This window comes from Oncorhynchus mykiss, chromosome 22 (assembly GCF_057628025.1).
Source record: "Oncorhynchus mykiss isolate SJ-2025 chromosome 22, ASM5762802v1, whole genome shotgun sequence".
NCBI lineage: Eukaryota > Metazoa > Chordata > Actinopteri > Salmoniformes > Salmonidae > Oncorhynchus > Oncorhynchus mykiss.
The window spans coordinates 28679516-28704915 of NC_143043.1; the positions used below are offsets into that span (position 1 = coordinate 28679516).

Genomic DNA, 25400 nt, shown 5'->3' on the forward strand with positions numbered 1-25400 from the left:
AGAAATGTAAAGAACTGACCTCCCAGTTAGCTGCAGGGCGACTTATATTACTCTCCTCTCGTGATATGACTTCCATCTAAGCAATTAGAACGGGGGCTCAATATATCTGTCCATCATTTCATGTAGGTATTGTATGTTAAAATGTTTCTCCCCCCCCCCCCCCCCCCCCCCCCCCCCCCCGGGCCTCTGGGTCCGCAGAACTGCTGGTTTTTCTTCCTCCCCTCTAATCAAGGATTGGCCAATCATTGGCAATAATCAATCAATCAATGAACTACTATTACGTAAAACCAGTAGTACTGAAGACCTGGAAGCTGGGATTGAAGCACCCCTTTCATACACAGAAAACATCTAGTAGCCACAGTCCCACCAAGCACACACACACACACACACACACGCACACACACACGCACACTCAAATCAAACCAGTGAACCCATCAATAAACACATTAATAAACTGTCAAACCCTTGTTTTCTGAACTGAAATGATATATTTTTTTCAACGAGAAAGACAATAGAATTATTATTTGTAAATGTATTAAGATGATAGCCAACATCCAGAAATCTAGCATTTGATAGCTTTGTGTTCCAGCCCTGTATGAGCAAGCATGACAATTAAAGACTAACCAGATGGTTCAAAGGCATGTTTACAACATATGGGTAGACGGGTGGAACCAACCAGTAACATAAATGTGCCTCGGCCCTATGCAGATACATCATCAGAGGAGTGTGTGTCTAGCCAGAAATGGTAAACACGTGTGTTTTTTATGTCATCTAACTACACCCACTGGTCTATAGTAGGTAGAAAAGTAGATGATCAATCAATAATGCAGCCAAGTGGAATGGGTTCAATCATGCAGCACTGAATCAGTGTGTGTGTATATGGCGTGCGTGTGTGTGTGTTCTCATGTGTTCAATATGTGTGAGTGAGAAGCTAGGCACTAATAGCCATTGGGGGAGGGGTGTGTGACCTTGCACAAGGCCGGGGTGGGTGTGGGGTGGTTGGAAGGGTGGAAGGGGCTGCTTAATCAACAAGGGACCCCATCTATCCACCTTCCAGCCCCTCTGGGTCACCTTGGGGTTAAGCACAGCAAGAGGCAGGGTGAACCATGAGGTTACCACTGTCACAATGTGAAGTCCAGCAACACGTGCCTTTGAACCCCCCCCCCCCCCCCACACACACACACACTCTCATTCTCTTTCTCCCAGAGCAAGATGCACAGAGCAGGGCACGCTAACAACTTAACCAATGCTGCCTAGACAATTCACAGGGCTAGGTTACCCTTTGAACTGGCCTTGTACTAAATCACAGACTGTCAACAGGCTTCAAATGTCCTCTCATAAACTCAGAGGCAACAGCTAAGGGCTGGGATATGTCTATAACCCTGGACTAACTGTCACCCCAGTTCAGATATGGGAAGCAGGTATCTAAGACATCATATTGTCTCTCCAAACTACAAGGACCCGCTATGACCCCCTAGAATGAGTGGCAGAATTGACCAGAGTAGAGGGTTTGATTCCTGCATGGCCAGATTGGAACTGAAATGTAAACTGTGAAAGGCTTCAGATAAATGAGTCATGTTTATCATCACATCCACAGCCCGCCACCCACCTACGGCCGCAGTTCTCTCAACTCACCTGCAGGGCGCGCTGTTCCCGACTCAGCTTGCTAGAGTCTGCATACAGCTCGGTTGTGACACATTTGATGCGGTCGCCGACGTAGCCTGAAGAGTTAGCGATCCTCTTGGTCAGACTGGTCCTCCGTGAGCCTCTTCGTCCACCCTCTTCGTCCTCATCCCCCTCTCCATGTGACTCCTCTGTGTCTTCAACGCTCCCTCCTTCTCTTTCTCTTTCCTTCCCCAGGTCCATGTAGCGATGGATGGGGTGGGAGGAGGATCGTCTGTCCATCTCTTCTCTCTCCTCTCTAGACGTGCGGTCGCCAGGCATGCGGCCACTATCGCCAGTTGTACGGTCTACTGCGGTGCGGTCACAATCGCCAAGAGTCCGGTCTCTTGTCTTGCGGTCCCCAGATGTGCGGGCACAGCGCAGGGTGCTTTTGCCCTGCTCCCCCTGGTCCCTTGGGTCTGAGGAAGGGCTCTGGCCCTCACGGCTCTCCTCGGCCCGAGTAACCAGTCCTGGGGAGCCCTGAGGTGGGCTAGAGGCCAAACCCGTACAGCCCGTCTCCTGGAGGGGCCTGGGTCTCATACAGAGGGTCTCTGGTTGTCTGTCTGTGTGGGAGGTTCTCAGGGTGGAGCTTGGGCTGGGGTGGTGATGAAGATGATGATGATGATGCAGTTGGTGTTCTGGCTCTCGCTCCACTTCCCTCATGCTTTGGTCGCCATGGCCACACAGGTGTTGGTTGCCCCTGGTGATGGGAACAATGACAGGGAGTGGCGGCTTGTTGGCGGCCGGCGTGGACTCTCCATCTGTGTCGGAGTGTACGAGGTCAATGCAGACGATTCTATCTTTGGAAGAGATACTGGTGCTGGAGGAGGAGAGGGGTCTGGGCTGGCTCCCTCCCCACTCCCCTGCATCTTTATTGCGCTTCACATGGGACCCCTCCCCTGTCTCCACATCACTCCGGCCCCTGTGGGACCCATCAAAATCCTCTTTGAGTCCCCTAGGTTTGTCCTGGCCCTGGCCACGGGACTTGGGCCGCTGATCTGCCCGCTCCAGGGCTTTAGAGTCTGTGTGTGTGTGCATCAGAGGGTGGGCCATCTCCTGGGAGTTGTACGTGAGGTACTCCCCAGGGTAGCTGTGGTATGGTAAGGGGTGTTTGGCTGCCAGGTGGGAGGGGTAAAGGCTGTTACTGCCAAGCAGGATGGGGGGAGGGTAGGCAGGGCCCTTCCCTGGCAGAGGGAGAGAGTGGAGGGCCATGCCGTCGGGTACAGAGTAGTGCAGGTATCGGTTGGCATACACCATGCTGTGAGGTAGGTAGGCCTCGCTCTGGGGCAGGTAGAGATGGCTGGGTGGGTGCCCATTGGAATTCTCTAGACACTGACGTTTATTATATGGAGACACCTCCCGGGATGTCTCAGCCCTCTTGGTGGCTTTGGGGGGCTTCTCTGTGGAGTTCCTATGATGGCTGGCCATGGGGGAACTTTCTGATGGGCTGGGGCTGTGTTTGGGCCAATCATTATTGGGTTTGGGGGACAAGGGTATTGTGGAGGGGGGATTGAGATTGGAAGGTATTGGGGTAGTATTTGTCTCTCCTACCCTGGGGCAGGATGGACTGCGTTGCTGGGGCAGGACTCTCTCCAGAGCCTTGTGTTTGATGACAGATGGAGAGGAGCCATTCCCTTGGGTGTCTGGGCTGGGCCTGGGGGATGGGGACAGGGCTGGGGGGTGGGGGTGTGCGTGGGTGGACACAATGGTGTAGGTGGGTGTAAGGGTGGGCACCACCCAGGAGGAGTGCAAAGTGCTGATCATCTCCGGCCTCTCTGGGGCTTTAGAGGATGTGCTGCTGACCACTGAGAGGGAGTGGGAGGGTAGGGAGGGGGGTGAGAGAGAGAGGGTCTCTTTCAGGAGCTCCCGGCTGGGGAGAGGTCCGTACCGAGGCCCTGGGGACCCCAGAGCCTCCATCTTCACAGGGAAGCTGTTAGGAGACAGGCCTAACTCCAACCATCTTCCAGAGAGGTCGAGAGGCTTTGGGTCTGCTGGGTCTTTGGTAGTCAGGGGCTGGTTCAGTGGGGCTGGCCGCTCAGAGGATGGTTTAGAAGGGCACTGACTGGGTCTCTTCTCACATCCCCCAGCCCTGTGATCCGACACCCCATCTCTGGGTCTGGGTTTGTGGGGGCTGGGCCGGGCAGGGGATGGGTGCTCTGAAGCCATGCTGCTCACATAGAACGAGTGAGGTATCGTCTGGGAAGAGGAAGAAGAACAAGAGGAGGAAGATAATGGTACTATTCTAGAGACTGCCCTCTGTAGGTCTATGGTGTTGTCTATGTGAGGGGGAGGCAGGGGAGGAGCAGGCTGGGGGAGGCGAGAAGAGGCGCGAGGGGAGGAATCAATAGGAAGGCTACTACTATTAGTATTACTCCCACCACTGCTACCACCACTACTACTACTACTACTACCACTGCTGTTACTGGCTCCTTTGTTGGAGGGGGGTCTACTGGGCTTATTGCTTTTGCTGGGGGATCTGTCTCTGTCTCTGTCTGTGTGGGGGGGTAGAAGGTGCTGGGGCGGAGGGGGTGGCTGGTGAAGCTGCTGCCCAAACGGAGACCCCTCGTGGTGGACACGAGACCCGACACTCAATCCTTTCTCCTGGCAGTGCACAATGGAGGTGGGGGCCACCGACACCGCTGGGATCCTCATGGGAGACCCCACCAGGGGGGAGGAGATGGGGGACGGGGGGTAGGGGGGCATGTAGTAGAGCCTCTCGGCGGCGGAGGCAGCAGCAGGGTTCATGTTCCCCCCCTGGGAGGCACAGAGGGACTGGTAGGCCAGGTGCTGGGGCAGGTAGGGGCTGGGCTGGTTGAGGAACTGGGCCTTGTACATGCTGAGGGCCGCATACTTGGAAGAGTCCATATAGGGGTAGATGCCCGCCTCGGGGTACAGCCCCCGACTCAGCCCCCAGGGCAGACGCAGGTACCCGCCTGCTCCTGCACCAGCACCCCCCAGACCCAGCTCTGAGGGCTTCTCCCCCCCAGGTCCCACACCTCTCCTGTCCAGCCCTTCTGGTCCCCTATGGAGGCTTGGTGGAGGACTCTTGTACAGGTCCAGGTAGCCATTGGTAGGCTTGCTCCGGTCCATGGAAACGTCAGGCTTGTAGAGGAGGTCTGGAAGGCCGTCCCGGTTGTAGCCGAGGGGGAGGGTGGTGGACCCCTCGTGGGGCTTCTCGGCTGACAGCGCTCGGATCCCTGGGTAGACTACGCTGCCATGCAGGCGGAGGCCGTCCCGCATCAAGGCATTGCGGTCCAGCCCCATGGCGGCAAGGGGCGTTAGCCTGGCATCCACCTACAGGAGAAATAACACAGGTTTAAACCAATTATAAACGTGTTATATCCCATTTCAAATGTCTTGGATTGTTTATTTTAATACAATGCATCCTCTGTAAGAAATGTGCTGAATAAAAAAAGTTTGATTTGATTCTAAACAATATTATACACGTAATATACAAGGAAAACACCACTCTTCAACTGGTTATACACCACACTTCAACTGGTTATACACCACTCTTCAACTGGTTAAACACCACACTTCAACTGGTTATACACACCTCTTCAACAGGTTATACACACCTCTTCAACTGATTATACACACCTCTTCAACTGGTTATACACCACACTTCAACTGGTTATACACCACACTTCAACTGGTTATACACCACTCTTCAACTGGTTATACACCACTCTTCAACTGATTATACACACCTCTTCAACTGGTTATACACCACTCTTCAACTGGTTAGAAAAACCTCTTCAACTGGTTATACACCACACTTCAGCTAGTTATACACCACTCTTCAACTGGTTAGAAAAACCTCTTCAACTGGTTATACACCACACTTCAGCTAGTTATACACCACTCTTCAACTGGTTAGAAAAACCTCTTCAACTGGTTATACACCACACTTCAACTGGTTATACACCACTCTTCAACTGGTTATACACCACTCTTCAACTGGTTATACACCACTCTTCAACTGGTTATACACCACTCTTCAACTGGTTATACACCACACTTCAACTGGTTAGAAAAGCCTCTTCAACTGGTTATACACCACTCTTCAACTGGTTATACACCACACTTCAAATGGTTATACACACCTCTTCAACTGGTTAGAAAAACCTCTTCAACTGGTTATACACCACACTTCAACTGGTTAGAAAAACCTCTTCAACTGGTTATACACCACTCTTCAACTGGTTAAACACCACACTTCAACTGGTTATACACCACACTTCAACTGATTATACACCACTCTTCAACTGATTATACACACCTCTTCAACTGATTATACACACCTCTTCAACTGGTTATACACCACACTTCAACTGGTTATACACACCTCTTCTAATTGTTATACACCACTTTTCAAATGGTTATACACCACATTTCAAATGGTTAAAAACCACTCTTCAACTGGTTAACCAGTTTAAGAGTGGTGTATTAGCAGTGGAACAGTGGTGTATAACCTGTTGAAGAGTGGTGTATAACCTGTTGAAGAGTGGTGTATAACAATTAGAAGAGGTGTGTTTAACCAGTTGAAATGTGGTGTTCTACCAGTTGAAGTGTGGTGTATAACCAGTTGAAGAGGTGTTTACAACCAGTTGAAGAGTGGTGTATAACCAGTTAAAGAGGTGTTTACAACCAGTTGAAGAGTGGTGTATAAATCCAGTTGAAGAGTGGTGTATAACCAGTTGAAGAGTGGTGTATAACCAGTTGAAGAGTGGTGTTTACCTTGTGTATTACGTGTATAATATTGTTTATAATGGCCGATTAATTAGGGCCGATTTCAAGTTTTCATAACAATTGGAAATTGATATATTTGGACACCGATTTGGACAATTTTTAAATGTATTTTTTTGTTATTTTTTTTACACCTTTATTTAACAAGGTAAGTCAGTTAACAACACATTCTTAATTTCAATGACGGCCTAGGAACGGTGGGTTAACTGCCTTGTTCAGGGGCAGATTTTTCCCTTCTCAGCTCCGGGATTCAATCTTGCAACCTTACAGTTAACTAGTCCAACGCTCTAACCACCTGCCTCTCATTGCACTCCACGGGGAGCCTGCCTGTTACGCGAATGCAGTAAGAAGCCAAGGTAAGTTGCTAGCTAGCATCAATCAATCATAATCACTAGTTAACTACACATGGTTGATGGTATTACTAGTGTATCTAGCGTGTCCTGCGTTGCATATAATCGATGCAATGCAGGGGGATGATTTAACAAAAGCGCCTATGCGTAAAAAGCACAATCAATGCACGACTGTACCTAACCATAAACACCCGTGCCTTTCTTAAAATCAATTCACAGAAGTATTTTTAAACCTGCATATTTAGCTAAAAGAAATCCAGCTTAGCAGGCAATATTAACCAGATGAAATTGTGTCACTTGCGTTCATTGCACGCAGAGTCAGGGTATATGCAACAGTTTGGGCAGCCTGGCTCGTTGCCAACTAATTTGCCAGAATTTTATGTAATTATGACATAACATTGAAGGTTGTACAATGTAACAGGAATATTTAGATTTATGGATGTCACCCGTTAGATAAAATACGGAACTGTTCCGTATTTCACTGAAAGAATAAATGTTTTGTTTTTGAAATTATAGTTTCCGGATTCGACCATATTAATGACCTAAGGCTCGTATTTCTATGTGTTATTATGTTATAATTAAGTCTATGACTTGATATTTGATAGAGCAGTCTGACTGAGCGGTGGTAGGCAGCAACAGGCTCGTAAGCATTCATTCAAACAGCACTTTTGTGCGTTTTGCCAGCAGCTCTTCCCTGTGCTTCAAGCATTGCGCTGTTTATGACTTCAAGCATATCAACTCCCGAGATTAGGCTTGTAGAACTGATCTGAAATGGCTAGCTAGTTAGTGGGGTGCGCGCTAATAGTGTTTCAAACGTCACTCGCTCTGAGACTTGGGGTAGTTGTTCCCCTTGCTCTGCAAGGGCCGCGGCTTTTGTGGAGCGATGGGTAACGATGCTTCGAGGGTGACTGTTGTCGATGTGTTCCTGGTTCGAGCCCAGGTAGGGGTGAGGAGAGGGACGGAAGCTATACTGTTACACTGGCAATACTAAAGTGCCTATAAGAACATCCAATAGTCAAAGGTATATGAAATACAAATGGTATAGAGAGAAATAGTCCTATAAATACTATATTAACTACAACCTAAAACCTCTTACCTTGGAATATTGAAGATTCATGTTAAAAGGAACCACCAGCTTTCATATGTTATCATGTTCTGAGCAAGGAACTTAAACGTTAGCTTTTTTACACGGCACATATATGATTTATTTAAAGTTAAAATAAGTGTTCATTCAGTGTTGTTGTAATTGTCATAATTACAAATACATTTTAAAAATCGGCCGATTAATCGGTATTGGCTTTTTTGGTCCTCCAATAATCGGTATCGGTATCGGCGTTGAACAATCATAGTCGGTCGACCTCTAGTGTATAACCAGTTGAAGAGTTGTTTATAACCAGTTGAAGAGGTGTGTTTAAACAGTTGAGAGTGGTGTATAACCAGTTTAGGTGTGGTGTATAACCAGTTGCAGAGTGTTGTATAATCTGTTGAAGTGTGTTCTATAACCAGTTGAAGATGTGTGTATAACCAGTTGAAGATGTGTGTATAACCAGTTGAAGATGTGTGTATAACCAGTTGAAGATGTGTGTATAACCAGTTGCAGAGTGTTGTATAATCTGTTGAAGTGTGTTCTATAACCAGTTGAAGATGTGTGTATAACCAGTTGAAGATGTGTGTATAACCAGTTGAAGTGTATTCTATAACCAGTTGAAGATGTGTGTATAACCAGTTGAATTTTGGTGTTTAAAGACCACACTTCAGCTAGTAAAACACAACATTTCAACTGGTTAAACACACCTCTTCTAATTGTTATACACAACTCTTAAACTGGTAATACAACACTCTTCAACTGGTTATACACACCTCTTCAACTGTTTATACACCACACTTCAACTTGTTATACACCACATTTCAACTGGTGATACACCACACCTTGACTATACACCAAACTTCAACTGGTTATACACACCTTTTAAACTGGTTATACACCACTCTTGCACTGGTTAAACACCACACTTCCTGTGGTTATACACCACATTTTAAAAGGTTAAACACCACACTTCAACTGGTTATACACCACCCTTCAACTATATACACACCTCTTCAACTGGTTATACACCACACCTAAACTGGTTATACACCACTCCCAACTGTTTATACACACCTCTTCAACTGGATATACACCCCTCTTCAACTGTTTATACACCACACCTCAGCTAGTTAAATACCACTCTTCAACTGGTTATACACACACTTCAACTGGTTATACACCATACTTCATCTGGTTAAACACCACTCTTCAACTTGTTATACACCACATTTCAACTGGTTATAAAGCACTCTTCAACTGGTTATACACACCTCTTCAAATTCTTATAAACCACTCTTCAGCTGGTTAAACACCACTCTTCAACTTATTATACACCACACTTCAACTGAATATACACCACACTTCAACTGGTTATACACACCTCTTCAACTAGTTATACACACCACTTCAACTGGTTATACAAACCTTTTCAACTGGTTATACACACCTATTCAACAGGTCATACACCACACTTCTACTGGTTATACGCCACATTTCAACTGGTTAAACAACACACTTCAACAACTAGTTAACCTCTCTAGGGTATGTGGGACGTTAGCGAAATTGCAGAGTGCCAAATTCAGATACAGAAATACACATGATAAAAATTCAGAAAACATACAATATTTTACATAGGTTTAAAGATTAACTTCTTGTGAATCGAACCACGGTGTCAGATTTCAAAAAGGCTTTATGGCAAAAGCATTCCTTACAATTATTTGAGAACATCGCCCAGCTGACAAATCATTACAAACAGTAACCAGCCAAGTAGAAGAGTGACACAAGTCAGAAATAGAGATAAAAGTAATCACTTACCGTTGATGATCTTCATATGGTTGCACTCAGAAGACATTAATTTATTCAATAAATGTTTATTTTGTTCAATAAAGTCTCTCTTTATATCCAAAAACCTCCGTTTTGTTCCCACGTTTTCTTCAGTAATCCACAGGCTCAAACGCAGTCACAACAGGCAGACAAAAGAAATCAAAATTGTATCCGTAAAGTTCATAGAAACATGTCAAACGATGGTAATATTCAATCCTCAGGTTGTTTTTAGCCTAGATAACCGATAATATTTCAACCGGACAATGACTAAAAGGTAAACAAGAAAGGCACTCTCTCGGTCGTGCGCATGAAAAAGCTCTGTGACACGGCAGGGTCCACTCATTCAGACTGCTCTTAACGCCCTCATTTTAGCAAATCGGTTCTGTTATACTAACAGACACTATTTTAACAGTTTTGGAAACTTTAGAGTGTTTTCTATCCAAATCTATAAGTATATGCATATCCTCTCTTCTGGGCCTGAGTAGCAGGAAATTTAACTTGGGCACGCTTTTCATCCAAAATTCCGAATGCTGCCCCCTACCCTAGAAAAGTTAAACACCCCATCTTCAACTGGTTACACACCATGTTTCAACTGGTTACACACCACATTTCAACTGGTTATACACCACAATTCAACTGGTTATAAACAACTCTTCCACTGGTTATACACCACACCTCAACTGGTTAAACAACACACTTCAACTGGTAAAAAAACACTTTTCAACTGGTTATACACAACTCTTCAAAAGGTTATACGCCACACTTAAACTGAATCTACACCACAATTCAACAGCACTCTTCAACTGGTTATATACACCTCTTCAACTGGTTATACACCACAATTCAACTGGTTATACACAACTCTTCAGCTGGTTAAATACTACTCTTCAAAAGGTTATACACCAAACTTCAACAGGTTATAAACACCTCTTCAACAGGTTATACACAACTCAACAACTGGTTACACACCATTCTTCCACTGGTTATACACCACTCTGCAACTGGTAAAACACCACTTTTCAACTGGTTATAAACACCACTTCAACTGGTTATAAACACCTCTTCAACTGGTTATACACCACTCTTCAACTGGTTATACACCACTCTTCAACTGGTTATACACAAATCTCCAACTGGTTATACACACCTCCTCAACTGGTTATACATAACTCTTCAACTGTTTATACACCAAACTTCAACTTGATATACACCACACTTCACATTGTTATACACACCTCTTCAACTTGTTATACACCACTCTTCAGCTGGTTAAACACCACTCTTCAACTGGTTATACACCACTCCTCAACTGGTTATACACCACTCTTCAACTGGATATACACATCTCTTCAACTGGTTATACACACCTCTTCACCTGGTTATACACACCTCTTCAACTGGTTATACACAACTCCTCAACTGGTTATACACCACACTTCTAGAACTGGTTAAACACCACACTTCCACAGGTTACACACCACTCTTCAACTAGTGTATACACATCACTTTAACAGGTTAAACACCACACTTCAACTGGTTATACACACCTCTTCAACTGGTTATACACCATACTTCAATTGGTTATACACCAGTCTTCACCTGGTTATACACCACTCTTCAACTGGTTATACACCACTCTTCAACTGGATAAACACACCTCTTCAACTGGTTATACACCACTCTTCAACTGGTTATACAACACTCTTCAACTGGATAAACACACCTCTTCAACTGGTTATACACACCTCTTAAACTGGTTTTACACACCTTTTCAACTGGTTAAACACACCTCTTCACCTGGTTATACACACCTCTTAAACTGGTTATACACAACTCCTCAACAGGTTATTGACTACACTTCAACGGGTTACACACCACACTTCAACTGGTTATAGACATCACTTTAACTGGTTATACACACCTATTCAACTGGTTATACACATCTCTTCAAATGGTTATAAATACCTCTTCAACTGGATATACACCACACATCAACAGTTTATACACCAAACCTTAACTGGATATACACCACTCTTCAACTGGTTATACACAAAACTTCAAAAGATTAAACACACCTCTTCAACTGGTTATACACCACTCTGCAACTGGTTATACACACCTCTTCAACTGGTTATACACCACTTTTCAACAGGTTATACACCACTTTTCAACTGGTTATACACACCTCTTCAACTGGATCAAACGTCAACTGAACATACACCACTTTTCAAACTGGTAATACACCAGTCTTCAACTGGTTATAAACCACTCTTCAACTGGTTATACACACCTCTTCAACTGGTTATAAACCACTCTTCAACTGGTTATACACCACTCTTCAACTAGTTATACAAACATCTTCAACTGGTTATACACACCTCTTCAACTGGTTATACACCACAGTTTAAATGGTTATACACCACACTTCAACAGTTTATACACCACACTTCAATTGGATATACACCACACTTTAACTGGTTATACACCAAACTTCAACTGGTTATACACCACTCTGTAACTGGTTATACACCACTCATCAACTGGTTATACACCACTCTGTAACTGGTTATACACCACTCATCAACTGGCTATACACCCCCCTTCAACTGGATATACACCACTCTTCAACTGGATATACACCACTCTTACACTGGTTATACATCACTCTGCAACTGGTTATACACCACACTTCAACTAGTTAAACACCACACTTCCAATGGTAAAACACCACTTTTCAGATGGTTATACACCACACTTCAACTGGATATACACCACACTTCAACTTATTATGGCTGGGGGGCAGTATTGAGTAGCTTGGATGAATAATATGCCTAGAGTAAACTGCCTGCTACTCAGGCCCAGAAGCTAAGATATGCATATTATTAGTAGATTTGGATAGAAAACACTCGGAAGTTTCTAAAACTGTTTCAATGATGTCTGTGAGTATAACAGAACTCAAATGGCAGGCAAAAACTTGAGAAAAAAATCCGACCAGGAAGTGGGAAATCTGAGGTTTGTAGGTTTCAAGTCTTTGCCTATCCAATATACAGTGTAAAATTTGGTCCGATTGCACTTCCTAAGGCTTCCACTAGATGTCAACAGTCTTTAGAACCTTGTTTCAGGCTTCTACTGTGAAGGGGGAGTGAATAAGAGCTGTTTGACTAAGAGGTCTGGCAGAATGCCATGAGCTAAGTCATGCACGCGGCCACGAGAGTGAGCTGCGTTCCTTTTCATTTCTAAAGAAAAAGGAATTGTCCGGTTGGAATATTATTGAAGATTTATGATTAAAAAAACATCCTAAAGATTGATTCTATACATCGTTTGACATGTTTCTACGAACTGTAATGGAACTTTTTGACTTTTTGTCTGGACTAAGTGTCAGCGCCTCGTGAATTTGGATTTGTGAACTAAACGCGCAAACAAAAAGGAGGTATTTGGACATAAATGATGGACTTTATCGAAGAAAAAAACTAAATTTATTGTGGAACTGGGATTCCTGGGAGTGCATTCCGATGAAGATCATCAAAGGTAAGTGAATATTTATAATGCTATTTCTGACTTCTGTTGACTCCACAACATGGCGGGTATCTGTATGGCTTGTTTTGGTGCCTGGGCGCTGTACTCAGATTATTGCATGGTGTGCTTTTTCCGTAAAGCTTTTTTGAAATCTGACACAGCGGTTGCATTAAAGAGAAGTATATATTTAATTCCATGCATAACACTTGTATTTCTGTAAATTGATGTGGCTCTCTGCAAATTCCCCAGATGTTTTGGAAGCAAAACATTACTGAACATAACGCGCCAATGTAAACTGAGATTTTTGGATATAAATATGATCTTTATCGAACAAAACCTACATGTATTGTGTAACATGAAGTCCTATGAGTGTCAGCTGATGAAGATCATCAAAGGTTAGTGATTCATTTTATCTCTATTTCTGCTTTTTGTGACTCCTCTCTTTGGCTGGAAAAATGGCTGTGTTTTTCTGTGACTTGGCGCTGACCTAACATAATCACATGGTATGCTTTCGTCGTAAAGCGTTTTTGAAATCGGACACTGTGGTGGGATTAACAATAAGTTTATCTTTAAAATGGTGTATAATACTTGTATGTTTGAGGAATTTTAATTTCTGTTGTTTGACTTTGACGTCCTGCACTTTCACTGGCCGTTGTAAATCGATCCCGTTAACAGGATTTCAGCCGTAAAAGTTAAAGAGTGTTGTATAACCAGTGTGTTGTATGTTGTATGTTCAGTTGAAGTGTGGTGTATGTTAAGTTGAAGTTTGGTCTATAACCAGTAGAAGAGTGGGGTGTAACCAGTTGAAGATGTGTGTATAACCAGTTCTAGATGAGTGTATAACCTGTTGAATAGTAGTGTGTAACCAGTGGAAGAGTGGTGTGTAACCAGTTGAAAAGGTGTGTATAACCTGTTGAAGAGGGTTTATAACTATTTGAAGAGTGGTGTATAACAATTTACAGCGGTGTGTATAACCAGTTGAAGTTTGGTGTTTAACCAGTTATACACCACACTTCAACTGGTAATACACCACACTTCAACTGGTTAAACACCTTATCAACTGGTTATAAACACCTCTTCAACAGGTTATACACACCAATCTTCCACTGGTTATACACCACTCTTACACCACTCTGCAACAGGTTATACACACCTCTTCAACTTGTTATACACCACATTTCAACTGGTTATACACCACATTTCACCTGGTAATAGACCACACTTCAACTGACTATACACCGCACTTCAACTGGTTATACACCACATTTCAACCGGTTATACACACCTCTTCAACTGGTTATACACCATACTTGAACTGGTTATAGACCACTCTTCAAATGGATATACACCACACTTCAACTGGTTAAACACCTTTTCAACTGGTTATAAAAACCTTGTCCACTGGTTATACACCAAACTTCAACTGGTTAAACACCTTTTCAACTGGTTATAAAAACCTCTTCAACAGGTTATACACCACTCTTCAACTTGCTATACACCACTCTTCAACTTGCTATACAACACTCTTACACTTGCCTTATACACCTGTAACATGTTATACACATGGTATGACTTCACTTGTGTGAGGTATGAGGGTATGGTTAACGTGTCTTAACCTTATTATAAACAGTGTTATAACACTAATACACATCTTATACATGGATGACGCACCATGCTTTGTGTGATGTGGTTGCCTTCTCTTAAATCCAGGTTTCTCTGGGTCCCCGCATCACTAACAGGTACTCTCCTGGAAAGAGAAAACACATGGTCAGAATCATTTGTACACACACACACACACACACACACAGTGGTGTGGCAGTGGTGTGCAGTGCTCTAGTTAATGACAAGCTTAAAGGCTTGAGTTTTCAAAAGCAACAACAACAGAGAGAGAAGGTGAAGGAAAGGCAGAAAGGTGGAGAGAGGGTGTGATGTATCTGCTATAGCAACATCTATCACGACCCACTCACACACACACACACACACACACATACATAAATACACACCCGCCAGCTGAAGTAGTCCCCCTTCTACCCCACGCTCTCAATTCAGCCCCCCGCCTACCCAGAGAGTAGACAACGTGCATTGTGGGGCCCAGGCCATTCAGTCATGTTCTCCACACACTTGTTCGCTCTAGCCTCCTTGACCCTCTCTCTCTCCCTCCCTCTTTCTCTCCCTCCATTCTGGCAGCCAGCTAAGCGAGGGACGATCATAGTTCACAGACCACTCCAGTGGGAGGCCATTCAACCTTTGCTACAGAGCACTGGATCGTACACACACACACAAACACACACACACACACTAATTAATAAACAAACTCCATGAAGATGTATTTTAAAACCCAGAATAGGAAAGTGTTCTCTTCTCAGTTAGCCCACACAGTAAAAAATGGCCCGAAATCGGTCTCTCTCACACACACTCACACTCACTCACAGCGTCAGAACTTAATACGCAATTCGTTATGACCTTTGTATGGTGAAAGTGCTGGGTGCGTCGAGTAAGAAGTCCCAAATCAGTCAGTCTGTGAGTGAGTGAGTGAGTGAGTGAGTGAGTGAGTGAGTGAGAGAGAGTGAGAGAGAGAGAGAGAGAGAGAGATACTCGGCTCCTCCATCATTGGAAAGAAACGCGTCTGTGGCTCGAGCTGCTTCGCCACCAGCATGGCGCTTTTATTACAGTGACCCCAAGCTCATTAATCACCCTCTCCTCGCTCACCCTCTCCCTCGCAGCTCCTCCCTTCCCCCTCTTCTTCCTTGCCTAGAGGCTTGAGCACAACCGAATCCTGCCTGCCTGGCTTGCCCGAACAACATCTGCATGAGATGAAACTGAAAACTCTTAAGGTGCCCGCATACTAGGTTCTGTTTGCTCCTAGCAGAAGCACTTGGCTAGACGAAGTGAACGTCTGTGCCTCGCATACGCCCTTTAACTATAGACATTCGCTTGAAAAACAAGAAAAAAAGTTGACTGTTTATCCCTCTTGAGACACCATAGCAACAAAATAGCCAGTATACACTTCCTCAAAATAGTCTGAATTCATCTAAGATATATCAAGACAGCTATAATAGATTTTTACGTTTTTGCCAAGGAGGTCTTAGTCGCATAATTTTGCATCTGACTAAGATTTTAGCGCAGTATTTCTCAAGTGAAAAAATGTGCCTGAATTACTAGCAGTCTCTCGTTGAATGAAAACAAACACTTGATTGAAAAATCCTGTCCATAGTTCCCACTCTTACTTGGACTACTACTGTTAACCAATCAATGACGAAGGGGTGTAGACTTCGGCTACCGAACTTAGGCACCAGGCGTTAGAGCGAATCAGTTGGATGGGCATTCAGCTTCCATAAGGGGGCAGATTTGTGTACACGCTTGCTCATGCACAGATGATATTAACACTAGAACCGCTGGGCCTCGAGGGACCCCCCTTCAAGCTAATTGTGACTGCAACATTCTAACAGTGTAATTAATAAATTTCAAATATGCTATCGCTAAAACAGCCATGAAACAGAAAGCATATGTTTTGGAACACGGTAACAGCTTATTTTTATAACAACATAATTTTAAAAATTGTAATCACCAATTGTGAATGAAGAACAGGGTGGGCCACTCTATTTTATCATTATATGGTGGGATGGGACATGCCGTACTCCAGACTGCATCAGATACATGGGCCACACATACCAAGACAGAGGGGCCCTGTTTCCCTTGCATCTTTCTTTCACCGGCGTCTCGGGCAAATAAATGATCAGTATTTTAATATTTTATTTGGACGGGCAAGGAGGCCGGGCCAGGCCCCCTAAGGACGCCAATAATGCCGGCCCTGCCCATGCCGAACGCCAAAACGAACAAAAACGTCACAAAATGTCGTCATAATATCTGCGTGAACGGTTTCCAAGCATGTGACAGGCTTTATGCCCGGTCATCCCGGATGGCACGGACCCTTTATGCCCTGTGTGTGTGAGAATCAGGTCCGAGAAAGTCCACAGCCCAAACAGCCGGGATCGTTGTTTTTCCTGTCCTGCCACATCGTCACTTGCACTGTTTTTTCCACACACTCACCGAAAACCTTGTCAGGGGGACTGAATTCAGCAGTCGGAAGGGGAAAGAGAAAAAGAGTGCAGCCAGATTGTATGTCAACTGAGGAACATGGAGAGGTTGAGAGGAGAGAATAGAGGGTGGAGGAGAGGTGGAAAGGCAAACTGACCTCTCCTCCATGACCATCCCATACATTTGGGCTCTCTCGTGACTCATCCATGGGGGAACCGTTCCGTACATCTGTGTAGCAGAGAGCATGTCATCCCCTCATGGGACAGTCCATCTTAAAACACCTCCAAACGACCAGCGCTCTGCAAGACAGTTAATACCAAACGGTGCTATGACGCTCTCCGTCAGTCCATCCATGTAGGCCTAAACTCACAATATGAAGCAATAAAGCACATTAAAAGCCTAAATAAAACAGCAGAGTGCATTAGGCCTACAAAGGAACCTGGAAGGTGTGGGGTTACAGATTTCGATTGTTCAATTGGCTTAAGGGATCGGCAACACAAGATTGATTAAGGCGAACGGGGTTCAAAATCAAATCTAATTGTATTGGTCACATGTGCCGAATACAACAGATGTAGACTTTAACGCGAAATGCTTACGAGCCCATTCCCAACAACGCAGAGTTAAAAAGTAAGAAGAACATTTGCAAAAAAAAATCTGACACCAAAATAATAGCAAGGCTATATACAAGGAGTACCAGTACCGACTCAATGTGCAGAGGTACGAGGTAGTTGAGATAATTGAGGTAATACAGTATGTACAGTACCAGTCAAAAGTTTGGACACACCCTACTCATTCAAGGGTTTTTCTTAATTTGTACTATTTTTTACATTTTAGAATAATAGTGAATACATCAAACTATGAAATAGCACATATAGAATAGTGTAATAACCAAAAAAGTGTTAAACAAATCAAAATACAAATCAAAATACAATACAGATTTGAGATTCTTCAAAGTAGCCACCCTTTGCCTTGATGACAGCTTTGCACACTCTTGGCAATCTCTCTACCAGCTTCACCTGGAATGCTTTTCCAACAGCCTTGAAGGAGTATGCTGAGCACTTGTTGGCTGCTTTTCCTTCACTCCGCGGTCCAACTCATCTCAAACTGGGTTTGATGTTGGGTGATTGTGGGCCAGGTCATCTGTTGCAGCACTCCATCACTCTCCTTCTTGGTCAAAGAGCCCTTACACAGCCTGGAGGTCTGTTGGATCATTGTCCTGTTGAATAACAAATTATAGTCCCACTAAGAGCAAACCAGATGGGATGGCGAATCGCTGCAGAATGCTGTGGTAGCCATGCTGGTTAAGTGTGAATTTTAAATAAAATCACAGACAGTGTCACCAGCAAAGCACCACCACACCTCCTCCTCCATGCTTCACGGTGGGAACCACACATGCGGAGATCATCCTTTCACCTACTCTGCATCTCACAAAGACACGGCTGTTGGGAGCAAAAATCTCAAATATGGACTCATCAGATCAAAGGACAGATTTCCACCGGTCTAATGTCCATTGCTCATGTTTCTTGGCCCAAGCAAGTCTCTTCTTATTATTGCTGTCCTTTAGTAGTGGTTTCTTTGCAGCAATTTGACCATGAAGGCATGATTCACGCTGTCTCCTCTGAACAGTTGATGTTGAGATGTGTCTGTTACTTGAACTCTGTGAAGTATTTATTTGGGCAGCAATTTCTGAGGCTGGTAACTCTAATGAAATTATCCTCTGGGTCTTCCTCTCCTGTGGCGGTCCTCATGAGAGCCAGTTTCATCATAGAGCTTGATGGTTTTTGCAACTGCACTTGAAAAAACTTAACGTTCTTCAAATTTTCCACATTGACTGACCTTCTTGTCTTAAAGTAATGATGAACTGTCGTTTCTCTTTGCTTATTTGACCTGTTCCCTAAAATGGACTTGGTCTTTAACCAAATAGGGCTATCTTCTGTATACCACCCCTACCGTGTCACAACACAACTGATTGGCTCAAATGCATTAAGGAAAGACAAGGCACACGTGTTAATTGAAATGCATTCCAGGTGACTACCTCATGAAGCTGGTTGAGAGAAGGCCAAGAATGTGCAAAACTGTCATCAAGGCAAAGGGTGGCTACTTTGAAGAATCTAAAATCTAAAATATATTTAGATTTTTTAAAACACTTTTTTGGTTACTACATGATATGTTATTTCATAGTGTTGATGTTTTCAATAATATTCTACAATGTAAATGTGTCCAAACTTTTGACTGGTACGGTAGATATTTAATATACAGGCTATACATTTACAAAGTGTTTTAGATATTTCTTAGGATAGAGAAAGATAATGGCAGCTTTAGACATTTTTCATGTCAAGGGAGGGTTTCTCTACATTTCTGTAGGTTTATACGGATAGGCTATATGCTACCTGTCCACCATGCCTAGGCCGTAAATGATTTACAGTGTCCGAGGCCGGAATGTTTCCTCTACAGTGCACAGTAAATAGTAAAAGAACCAGCTGCGCATCTTTGAAGAGCTAGTTGTGTATGTGTGTACAGTGTGTACAGTGTGTGTGTACAACAGGAGGAAAAGCCAGACCACGTCGACGCCCATCCCTGGTGCTAAGAATAGTTTGCACAACAAACATCTCTCGACGGCAATCCATCAGGCCGCAGCCATGCGGCAGGCAGACCGGAGAGGGCCGGTCGGGCTGCGTTTATAAAACAGACCGCTGGAGCGGAGCACGATTCGCACTATTAAACCACCGGGTGTTTTTAGCAAGTGTCATCAGAGAGAGAGAGAGAGAGAGACAGAGGAGCAAGAGAAAATAGAAAGAGAGAAAAGAGAGAGAATAGAGAAAAGGAAAAGAAAGAGAAGGGAAACAGTGGCGCACAAACAACCTTGTGAATTCCATCCAATATGTATTTATTTATCTTCCTCTACGATTTTCAAGTGACTAAAACACTGTACATAGCTGATAATATAACACTTGAACATGTAAAAAATATCTTTGTAACATTTTTGAGAGCAATGTTTTTGGTTGATGTTACATTTGTTTCTTCTCACTTGTTTTTATTTCAATTGCTTTGGCAATGTACACATGTTTCCCATTACAATGAAGCCCATTTGAATTGAATAAGAGAGAGAGAAAGAGAAAGAGAGAGAGAAAGGGCAAACAGCGAGAGAGATCTGTTCCAGTCCGATCTCGTTTCCTGTTACTATCACGACTTCAACTCCATCTGACCTGTCATATGCGGAGGAACAATAACGTCCTCACGGCCAGCGCTCAACCAACCCCCCAGGCTGCCCTCCTTTCAGTTGTTATACCTCAGGGGAGAAGAAAGGAAGCTGTGTGTGTGTGTGTGTGTGTGTGTGTGTGTGTGTGTGTGTGTGTGTGTGTAGCAGAGCAGTGGTATGGGTCATCAACTCATAAATATCTCGTCTTTATACACACAACTGGCTAAACTGTTCTAGAGATTCAACTAAATGTAAATGTTTGGGCTATGTGACATATATGCTGATATATGTTAAAAACAACAAACACGTTATATTGATGTGGGTGGCGTAGGCTATAAATCTGGAAATGTGTCCATTTTTCCGTGCCTGGCATGCTGCTGTGCAAGTCTTTCTCTCTAGGCTCGAGCGAACTGGGACGAGGAGGGTGGGGGGAGTGGGCCCGGGGCCATCTCTCTCTGGAGCGCAGAGGCTCGAGCTTCTGCTCTAAAAAAAAATGCAGTGTGACGCAGGATAATCTCCGCAGCGACGGGGGTGAGGAGTGAGGATTAACACGGATTAATGCACACACCACTACGCAGGACTCGTGTTTGTGTGTGTGTGTGTGTGTGTGTGTGTTTGTGTGTGTGTGTGTGCGTGTGTGCGCGCTGCCAAAACGAAAAGAAAGCGCATACCACTTGGGTGGACCGAAAATAAAACAACGAAAACAAAGCTCGGAATGGTTTTAAAGTCACGTCTAGAGATTAGCTTTACTGCAATCTATTCACGACTTCAAAATTAAAACTGCATCTTTGCCCATAATGCCAGGAGGGCCCTATCATTTTTGTCGTTTAAGGTAATACAAAGATTACACATTGAGAACTATTATTTTACTTCCAATGTGTCTTTTGATATATATCACATATTTATTTTATTCCTTTGCCACATTCATTACCAGGATCATTATACCGGACAAAGACAACAAATGTAGCAACCCTTTCTCCAGGGTCCTTGCTCTCCGGGATCCTACCCCATTGCAGTTGGTTACGGTTATGGAGAGGTTAGGGTAGGAACGTCCTAACTATCTCGGATAGAACTAGCCCTTTCTCCAGGGTCCTTGCTCTCCGGGATCCTACCCCATTGCAGTTGGTTACGGTTATGGAGAGGTTAGGGTAGGAACGTCCTAACTATCTCGGATAGAACTAGCCCTTTCTCCAGGGTCCTTGCTCTCCGGGATCCTACCCCATTGCAGTTGGTTACGGTTAGGGTAACAGTTAGGGAGAGGTTAGGGTAGGAACGTCCTAACTATCTCGGATAGAACTAGCCCTTTCTCCAGGGTCCTTGCTGTCCGGGATCCTACCCCATTGCAGTTGGTTACGGTTAGGGTTACGGTTATGGAGAGGTTAGGGTAGGAACGTCCTAACTATCTCGGATAGAACTGGCCCTTTCTCCAGGGTCCTTGCTCTCCGGGATCCTACCCCATTGCAGTTGGTTACGGTTAGGGTAACGGTTAGGGTAGGAACGTCCTAACTATCTCGGATAGAACTGGCCCTTTCTCCAGGGTCCTTGCTCTCCGGGATCCTACCCCATTGCAGTTGGTTACGGTTAGGGTAACGGTTAGGGAGAGGTTAGGGTAGGAACGTCCTAACTATCTCGGATAGAACTAGCCCTTTCTCCAGGGTCCTTGCTGTCCGGGACCCTACCCCATTGCAGTTGGTTACTGTTAGGGTAACGGTTAGGGAGAGGTTAGGGTAGGAACGTCCTAACTATCTTGGATAGAACTGGTCCTTGCTCTCCAGGATCCTACCCCATTGCAGTTGGTTACGGTTAGGGTTACGGTTATGGAGAGGTTAGGGTAGGAACGTCCTAACTATCTCGGATAGAACTAGCCCTTTCTCCAGGGTCCTTGCTGTCCGGGATCCTACCCCATTGCAGTTGGTTACGGTTAGGGTAACGGTTAGGGAGAGGTTAGGGTAGGAACGTCCTAACTATCTCGGATAGAACTAGCCCTTTCTCCAGGGTCCTTGCTCTCCGGGATCCTACCCCATTGCAGTTGGTTACGGTTAGGGTAACGGTTAGGGAGAGGTTAGGGTAGGAACGTCCTCACTATCTCGGATAGAACTGGCCCTTTCTCCAGGGTCCTTGCTCTCCGGGATCCTACCCCATTGCAGTTGGTTACGGTTACGGTTACGGTTATGGAGAGGTTAGGGTAGGAACGTCCTAACTATCTCGGATAGAACTGGCCCTTTCTCCAGGGTCCTTGCTCTCCGGGATCCTACCCCATTGCAGTTGGTTACGGTTACGGTTACGGTTATGGAGAGGTTAGGGTAGGAACGTCCTAACTATCTCGGATAGAACTGGCCCTTTCTCCAGGGTCCTTGCTCTCCGGGATCCTACCCCATTGCAGTTGGTTACGGTTAGGGTAACAGTTAGGGTAGGAACGTCCTAACTATCTCGGATAGAACTGGCCCTTTCTCCAGGGTCCTTGCTCTCCGGGATCCTACCCCATTGCAGTTGGTTACGGTTAGGGTAACGGTTAGGGAGAGGTTAGGGTAGGAACGTCCTAACTATCTCGGATAGAACTAGGCCTTTCTCCAGTCCCCCAGTGTTCTCGTACACTCTCGTGCGTAACAGCACATCTCGAGAGACACGCAGCTGCCAAAAGAGAGAGAGTGTCTGTGTGTTTGCATTACAGTGTGTGTGTGTGTGTGTGTGTGTGTGTGTGTGTGTGTGTGTGTGTGTGTGTGTGTGTGTGTGTGTGTGTGTGTGTGTGTGTGTGCGTCAGAGAGAGAGACTGGTGTAGGGAAACTCCGAGACAGCTCCCTGTAGACAGAGAGAGAAAGAGAGAGAGAGACGTGGGCAGGCCTCCAACATTTCTACGCACGGAATACTAGCGAGGCACGATAGGCAGCCAGCAGCAGAGCGCACAGGGGCGGATAGGGGGACTAAACCGCGCAGAGGAGGGCTTTCACTTCCCACTCCACATGATACAACAATCCCGTAGTCAGTATGCAGCAGTTTATTCCGTAACACACAGGGACTGAATGTGAAAGAAGAGGACAGTGTCACAACATGACCATGGAAAGTCAGACATTTTATTCCAGAAAAAATTACACAACCAAGTCTGAATCACTCGTAATCCCAACAATGTAGCACAATATATCCACAGTTGTCAACACATTATCAGCACGGGGACGACTACATATGAATCTATAATTCCCATATAGCGAACACGTGATGACCAATGAAATACATAACCCTACAACGGGGACATTGTGTCCATGCACGCAGTCCCGTGGCAGAGGGCGTGGGGAGGTCGAGGAGAGAATGGACAAGAGAGAGCTCCACTATAGCGCGCACACACACGGGGGAGTGAGAGAGAGAGAGAGAGAGAGAGAGAGAGAGAGAGAGAATGGCTGTTTAAAACAGCTGTCCATTATTTGCGCGCAGGCTGTACACAGGGCCTCTCGCCCTCCCGCCACACAGGCGAATGCAAGTCAGTGCGGGAGGACAGTCCGGGAGCATGACCGCCAACAACGCCGACATTGTGTGACCCGTGCTGTCACTGGAGAACCGGTGACGGCCGCTGAACCATGCCATTCATCCCGGGCCAAATTAGTACTAAATGGACCTTTTATGTCCCCAGGGGGGCCAGGATTGTAGTAACAGGGAAGCGCATGTTAGTCGCCTTAGGCCTATATCATCAAAATAAATCAATCGCAACATGTTTTTTGATTAATTGAGCACTGTTAATCTGACAATACTATTGGAAATTAATGTTGAAAGTTCCATTTATATTCCTAAAACTTAAGTTGAAAATGATGCTGTAGATGCTTCCTGTTGACAAGACATTTTGATAAATAGCCCAATGTCAAAACACTGTTTTAACGTGTCCAAATCAATAACCAATATGAAAAAACAGTTTGTGATATTGAAAACATAAAATTTACTATCTTCACATACTCTACATATTTATCATAGTTATCAAACGCAACAATAGTAATAATCTTTTTATTTATTTTTTAAACCTTATAAACTGCACACGAACCAAAAACCCAATACAGTGCCAATAAATCACTGATTATGGGGGAAATCAAGTTGTATTCACTGTTGAAACTAACACAACAACATAAAACATGCAAACTAGAGATTTTTTTTTTTTTACATCACTGGTTAGAGAACCCGTAGAACATAACTACATTTTGGAACGTTGCATTTTGATTTGTGGGTCCCAAAACAGAAATGCATCACTTGTCAATAACTCCTATCCATATCACCTTGAAATCAATTGTGCAAGAGGGGGGAGATGTGGTTCCTGTTCAAACGAACACAGCTCAAAAACCACAGGGAATCTGGGAATAATATGTACATCACTGGTTAGAGGTCAATTTGTAGAAGACAGTTAACTACATTCTGATATGTTGTATTTGAATTCAAGTGGGTCGCCAATGTGGTAAGTGTAACACAACACTTTTTCTGTTAATCACACGCTGTTAAACACACGCTGAAATCATTAGAACAGGGGGCAAACCTTTGGGGTGTAGCGCTGTTTAAACTAAAACTATTCCAAGGCCACACGGAAACGTGGAATAATTTACAGGCCTACATGGTTGGTTAGATGACAACTTGTAGAAGAAGGCTTATGTATATTTTGGAATGTCAGATGTTGATTTCCGGAGGAATCCATCGCGGAATAGGTAACGAACCACTTGTTCTGTTAGTTCATTTAAACGAATCAAGATGTGTCATATGATATCAACAGTGACAATGGTTGGCTGCTATTTAAGTGATAGCTTGACTGTACAATCCATGTCTTGGGGGTGCGTGGCCAGCGATTTATATAGACGGACCCCCCAAATGTTCTGTGCCATTTAATTTACTCATTAGTGGTTCTAAGTCCTGCGCATCCCAGAGTGTGTGACAAAATCAACGGTTGTGTAATTACACTAAGTTTTATTGGGTGAAAATGCAAGCTTGTGTAAGGTATTAATTCATACTG

The 25400-nt window shown here is 44.5% G+C and overlaps 1 protein-coding gene across 4 annotated transcripts in view; it reads right to left on the reverse strand.

The window, feature by feature from the left end:
* LOC110501997 (BCL-6 corepressor) overlaps positions 1 to 25400 on the reverse strand; it is a 91915-nt gene that overhangs the window by 59575 nt on the left and 6940 nt on the right. Inside the window, exons 2-5 of one of the 4 annotated variants that reach the window (XM_036959539.2) lie at positions 17384 to 17525; positions 14860 to 14935; positions 1636 to 4956; positions 20 to 76 (exon numbers count right to left, since the gene is read on the reverse strand). In XM_036959539.2, the coding sequence (XP_036815434.1) occupies positions 20 to 76; positions 1636 to 4956; positions 14860 to 14935; positions 17384 to 17472 (3543 nt within the window). In that variant the 5' untranslated portion in view covers positions 17473 to 17525. The remainder of the gene's footprint in view (positions 1 to 19; positions 77 to 1635; positions 4957 to 14859; positions 14936 to 17383; positions 17526 to 25400) is intronic. The other 3 variants (XM_036959541.2, XM_036959540.2, XM_090215757.1) reach the window with 3 other exon arrangements.